Source organism: Glycine soja, chromosome 10 (assembly GCF_004193775.1).
Source record: "Glycine soja cultivar W05 chromosome 10, ASM419377v2, whole genome shotgun sequence".
NCBI classification, from domain to species: Eukaryota; Viridiplantae; Streptophyta; class Magnoliopsida; order Fabales; family Fabaceae; genus Glycine; species Glycine soja.
Genome location: NC_041011.1, coordinates 37,041,218 through 37,047,702, shown reverse-complemented (window position 1 = coordinate 37,047,702; position 6,485 = coordinate 37,041,218). Strand labels below are relative to the sequence as shown.

The 6,485-nt window shown below is 32.1% G+C and overlaps 1 protein-coding gene and 1 long non-coding RNA gene across 4 annotated transcripts; one reads left to right on the top strand and one right to left on the bottom strand.

The window, feature by feature from the left end:
- The first annotated feature begins 847 nt into the window (after positions 1-847).
- On the top strand, positions 848-1,984 carry LOC114371721 (F-box/kelch-repeat protein At3g06240-like). The gene has a single exon (XM_028329076.1). The coding sequence runs from the start codon at positions 848-850 to the stop codon at positions 1,982-1,984; it is 1,137 nt and encodes a 378-aa protein (XP_028184877.1).
- Positions 1,985-3,344: 1,360 nt separating this feature from the next.
- LOC114370788 lies at positions 3,345-5,700 on the bottom strand. Of its 3 annotated transcripts, XR_003657927.1 has the most exons (7): positions 5,461-5,699; positions 5,087-5,168; positions 4,805-4,890; positions 4,514-4,638; positions 4,354-4,405; positions 3,760-3,833; positions 3,391-3,545 (listed from the first exon to the last, which is right to left on the bottom strand). It is a non-coding gene; the product is annotated as an uncharacterized LOC114370788 (long non-coding RNA). The 3 variants fall into 3 exon arrangements; XR_003657926.1 differs by having other exon boundaries at positions 3,345-3,545; positions 4,354-4,638; positions 5,461-5,700; XR_003657925.1 differs by lacking the exon at positions 4,514-4,638 and having other exon boundaries at positions 5,461-5,694.
- Between the last annotated feature and the right edge of the window lie 785 nt (positions 5,701-6,485).

Genomic DNA, 6,485 nt, shown 5'->3' with positions numbered 1-6,485 from the left:
AATATTCCAGTTAGATTTTAGTTTTTTTAATTATGAGCTAAAAGATTTGTTTGATTGTTCGATAAAAATAACTTTTCTGATAGCTTCTTATATTTTTTTAAAAAGATAATAAAACTAAAAGTCAATATTTTAAAAAATACTATTTTCAAGTAACATTTTATAAAATATTAGAAGTTATCAAATTGGTTTAATTGCAAATTTTACTACTTAACTTTCATTGTTTTGTGAATTTTATCATTTTTTTGTGATATTTATCACTCAACTTTAATTTATTTTTTTTTGCAGATTTAACCAATAATTTTGTTGTGATATTTATCACTCAACTTTTAATATTTCACCAATTTTACCATTTAAGTTTTCTATTTTTACATACTTTACCGTCACATTGGTAGCAAAACTATGTGATTTTGTTTTGTAACTTTTGTTCTTTAGTTTTTTGCCATGAACATCAACGTTGGTAGAAAGCTTAGAAGTTGAATACTTGGGTGGTAAAAAAACAATTTTGGATAAAAAAATATAGAGATTATTGTAAGGCTGACTTATTTTAATTTGAATTCAATCTCAAAGTTTGACACGTCCTATTAAGATTACAATAAATTTTGTTGGGATTGGTTTAGATTATAATAATTAAGATTTGAAATTTAAATAAAATTAAGATTTAAAATAAATTTAAAAATAGTATTTGAAAATGATAGAAATTACCTCGATCGGTTGTATATATGTGGTATACAAGCATAACGCATTCATTCATCACCTCCCACCCCGTTCATTCACCAAAAAATGCGGTGTACTTCTATTTTCTTTTTTCCTGTGTATGCATTCCATTGTTGAGTGATTGGTAAAGAAGATGAAGATGAAGACCACTCTCCCTGACGAACTGATAGTAGAAATTCTGTTAAGATTGCCGGTAAGAACTCTATTGCGTTTCAAGTGTGTGCGCAAGTCATGGCTTTTTCTAATTTCCGATCCTCAATTTACCAAATCCCATTTTGACTTAGCGGCTGCACCCACACGCCGACTGCTTCTGAGATTCTCTCAGAATACTGCTCAATTTAATTCCGTGGACATAGAGGCACCACTTCACGATCATACTCCGAATGTGGTTTTCAATATTCCACCTCCTTCATTGTTTCATGAATTTGGATCCTGGGAATTTTTTGTTGATGTGGGTTCTTGCAGAGGATTTTTACTCTTAAGATATAGGCTCCTCCTTGGTTTGCCTACTTTTGCCATTTGGAATCCGTCAACTGGTCTCTTTAAACGAATTAAAGATATGCCGACGTATCCATGTCTATGTGGCATTGGGTATGACTCATCAACTGATGACTACGTGATAGTGAACATAACATTATTGAGCTACACGATGATCCATTGTTTCTCTTGGAGAACCAATGCATGGAGCTGCACTAAAAGTACTGTTCAATATGCTTTGGGGATGTCATCCCCCCACGGGTGTTTTATTAATGGAGCTCTTCATTGGTTGGTTGGTGGTGGTTACTATGATAAACCTAACGTTATTATTGCCTATGATGTAACGGAAAGGAGTTTATCAGATATTGTGCTGCCAGAGGATGCTCCAGATAGACTATATTCTTTAAGTGTCACGAGAGGATGTTTGTGCATTTTTTCCACACATCGGTTGCCAACCATGCTTGAGATTGATATGTGGACACTAAAGGAATACAAAGTGCAGTCATCCTGGACCAAGTCATCATTTGTTCTGTCTCGTGATTACTATGATTTTTCCTCCATTTTTTTTCCAATACGCTTCACCAGAAATGATGAAATTTGGTTAGTGGACGACGACCAAACATTGGTGAGATTTAATGACAAAGGGGAGCTGCTTGAACATCGTGTACATGGAGGGATGGGCAGCCTTGTTTATCGGTATTGGGATTTTGTTACGTATAGAGAGAGTTTGTTACCACTTCCCATGCAAGCAATCGAAGATGCAGAATACATGGAACGTGATTTGATTTCTTAGTGTGTATCTTGTAATCTCCTCTTCCTAGTAAAAGTACAAGTTACCATATCCTGCTTGGAGTTAGTACATGTTATTATGCTTCTTTTATCTTTTTTCTTCTTAATATCATATGTGTTCACAGTTAATTTGTCTTGCAGACTTTTATATATATGGTTTTCAGTTTCAAGCCCTACTTATAGGTTATTTTGTTGTTAACTCATTTTGACTTGAAGTTAAGGAGATATTTATCTTGATAGTTTGTTAGCTAATGGAAGGAATGATTTAATTTGTTCTCACATGGTTGATAGGTCTTTTGTCCCTTAAGATATACGTATGTGTATGTAATGGACGAAAAAATTATAATTCTTTAGGAGAACTTTACTTCCATTTATATTTTTTTCATCTTATGTACAGAGTTTACTTATCTGCATTACATGACAAATTAATACCAGGAATATTTGATAAGTGGAAATTATGAATATTTAATTATGTCTTTTAATTCGACATTTTATTTTTTATTATTTCACTTATTTTCATCCAAACATAGGTCAATCCATAGGACTTACAACAACATTCTAAACAGAGAATATAACAAATTAGGAGCTAATTTATATCACATATATATAAATTCTTTATATTTTCAAAAAGTTTTCAAAGAAATACCAGAAAACTAATGCGCTTAATACTGATTTGATAACTTTGTCAAAAAAAAGCATTTATCTTTCGGGTTTTCAAATCTCATATTCCATTATATATAGCAGCAGCATGTACTTGCGTAAATGGATGTCCATTTTGTGTTTGCCAAACAGAAAGAAATAATATTGGATAGAAAAATTACGACACTTTTCGTGCATTTTGGTTGAAATGTTAATATGATATATTTCGTGCAATCAGTTTACATATAAACTTTCAATTAGGATCTGCAATAACTTGAAAATAGTGTATGTGATCTGCTTCTAATATAGTAATTTCTGAATTTAGCTTTTCCTGTTTTGACAAACTCTATATATAACTCGAAATTCATGCATCCAACTTCCATTAAAAAATCTTGATTTCTGCAAAGTAACAAATACTAAATACTGTGATCTAGCGCCCATCAAGATATCATATTGCATATTAAAAATTAGTGTATTAATGATTTATTGCATTGTCTATGAATAAAGAGTTATGAGTTCAATTCATATTAAGACATTTTTTTAAATAACCATCTTAAAATATTCTTTTAAAAAAATTAAAAATTGAGGAATAAACCATCTTAGTATGTAAACTTTCTAAGATGATTTTTTAGATATTTGCCTTAGAATGTCTTTTTTTTAAAAAAAAATTAAAAATATCATTTAATTTTTCTGTTAATTTTTTTCCATATCAACCTCTAGATCTCTTAAATAGCCAATAATCAACCATAAGAAACAAATAAAGTAATCATGAACACCACAAAATAAAGACAAAACCTGCATTAAAAAGTAAGAAAAAAACTGCATTAAAAAAACAAAGGAAAAAACTACACTTTAATTCATAAATCTACTAAATTATGCAGTTGTACAGATGGGAGCACTGGCTGACCTCGACACATTATTTCCACCTGCGCAAATTACAAAACAGTATCAATCTATAGCACCAGGAATGTACCAGCCAATAACTTGAATTATTATTTTTGATTTGGAACGAAAATGTGTTGTCAAATTCTTACTACAATTTACACCCTTAAACCAAAGTAAGAGAAAACAAGAAAACATAAAGCAAGAGAGAGAACACCATTCTTATTTCTTAGAAGGTAGTAATTATAATTTACTCACCTCTGCTCCACTGGCAATATTAAGTTTCTTCAGGAGGTACTTCTGAAAAAAATCAGACAGGCACAGTACCATCCCTGTGATGAGGTAAGAAACAAAGAATTACACAATTACCGCCTATAAATTCTTATAAGAGACTATATTGAAGAAAAGTAAAAGAGAAAAGAAAGAGGACAAGCAAGTAAAACAACAATACAATGAAAGAAGCCAGAAAAATCAACACAACCAAACAGGCTGTAAGACAACGATCTAATATGCTGATTTTTGAATCTATGGTTGTTCTAAAGAAATTAGTCAGTCCAAAACTAAGTTACAAAATATGGAAGATTAAATTTCACTATTTGCTTCCTGAAAAACATGGTGAACATACTTTCTTAGAATGCAGCATGAAAGTATTTGTTTGAACATCTGTTGGTAACACTTTTTTTCTTATCTTATTATTGTTTATTAGCTTAATTTTGACACCAAAATGAGAAGAGTTATATTCTATTCAATTCACAGGACAAAGTCATAGTCACTTAACAGAAAAATCAAGAAAAACTAGGAAAAATAAAATAAAATTAGATAAACAGAATGGCGTTGAGTCAGAAGAATTACTTTATTCGTAAGTAAACAAGCTGAGATCTGTTGCAAGGGAACATCTCCTTTCCTGAATAATAACATCAATTTCTTTAATGATTGCATAAGCTCAAAAATCATCACAATTACATTGTAAGGGTGGAGAAAAGAACAATGAGACTCAAAAATCAGAATTCACCAGGAACCAATTTATCATCATTGATCACACCAGAGCAATTTTACATTAAATTAGTTAATACATAATACTTGCACTCCACATTCCAAGATGACTGGAAATATCAATATCCATGTATACAAAGACAACTGAAAACAGAGAAAGAGACTCATCATTTCCGGATAGAATAGAAATAGTGAATCAAGTACTCTAAACAGATTTCAATTTAGATAAGAAATAGTAAGAATATAAAAAAAGGGAAACAGATAATTCAAATCCCAAGGCATAGTAAAAACTAATGTTGTAACAGTATACCTGACTGTATTCAACTGTCAGTTACATTTATCAACTGTGAAACTCAAGCTGAGAGTTCAGCATCAAGCACTTCCTGGGATTCCACACTGCATATAAAAGAATAAGACGTCCTCTGTAATAAGGATACGAATAAACAGAAAAAGAAACAGCCTTATCAAAGAAGTTAGACATTCCAATTGCTTTGCATATCTGCTAGAAAGATTCCTCAAGGAAACCACTGCATATTTGATTTCCATGTGCAAAACATAGGAGGGAAACAAATTAGAAAAATAGAAACAATACCTCAAAAACACAAAGCTGATCAACATTGTTACGCATACCAAATCTTTGAAACTCTATATCTTCTTGATGCAAAAGTTTGAATCTGCATTCACATTCCAAAATATACTTTAATTAGGCCAAATTAAGAATATTTTCTCAATTGCTATGTTCTATTTGCACATTTTCTAGTTATTGGTATTCTGTTGCATCAAGGAATACTTGGGCATATATTTACGTATTGTCAAAGGTCAACATTTTAAGATATTAAATAAATTGATTAATATAGGATACAACAATGAGGTGGTGGTCGGTTCAATTCAATAAAAATAAATTAAAACTCGAATGATAGAAGGGGGTTTTAGTTGAAAAGAGGGGAAACAAAAGAAGGAACTGACCTTGAGACTTGTTCCCAGAGAGGGGATTTGGCGTTTGCGTCTTTGAAAGCAACGTCCATTTCGGAGATTTTAGACATGGAAGAGTGAAGAATGCGAAATCAGTGGAAACCGATTTTGTGAAAACATCAGCGAGCAAAAAACCAAAACAAAAATCGACAAGAATTGAAAAAATGGATAACCGAAAACGAATGAGAAACCAGATAGGGCAGAGAAAACCCTAAAAGTGAGTGCAAAAGTCACCTTTTTGTTTTATTCTCAGTATCAAATAAAAATATTTATTAAAGAACAAAAATAAAATTTATTAATTTACAATTAAAATTAAGTATCTAGAATAAAAAAATAAAATTATTATTATTAAAGACTCGACACAAAATAAATCGATGTATAGGTATACAACTGGATACTGATAGATGCATCATTCATGTATTAAGTGTCATGAACTGAAGAAGGCCGTAATTTTTGTATATAGCATTCTAGATATTTTGCTTCAAATGTAGTTTTTCTGTGGATGCACTTTCTTGTTTTAAGAAACTCAATATACAATACAAATTCAACTACCCAAATTCTATTGAGAAATCTTGGTCTCTGCAAAATAAAGGAGACCGCGATCGGGTAATTTGGGAGCTTGTTTTTCCCTTTTTAGCCTTGGCTTGGTGCTTGGGAGCTATGGCTTCCGAGCTGAGCATTGAGCTAGAGTCACTCTTTGTGTGGTGAAGCTCTAGCATGGCTGGATGGCTTGGCTTAATGAGATTGTTGTGATTGTATCCAAGAGGCTTGCTTTGCATGGAGTTGTCAATTATAGCCGCACCAATGTTCAAAATTCCTTTGGGGCGACTCGAGGGCCTTTTTGGACTTGGAGCCCCATAAACTGCATAGTCGTGGATTTGTATGTATTTTTTTTGGGTTGTGTTGGTGGTGGGAAAAGGTCACCCGAAAGCACGTGCACAGTGTCCACGTGAATATCTCAAAACCAATGAAGAGCATAAATGTCAATTGTAATCTATGAAGCACGAACGCGACACCTC

What these genes read in the sequence shown, in the direction of transcription:
- LOC114371721 (XM_028329076.1), top strand. Translation starts at nt 848, where the DNA reads ATGAAGATGAAGACCACTCTCCCTGACGAACTGATAGTAGAAATTCTG.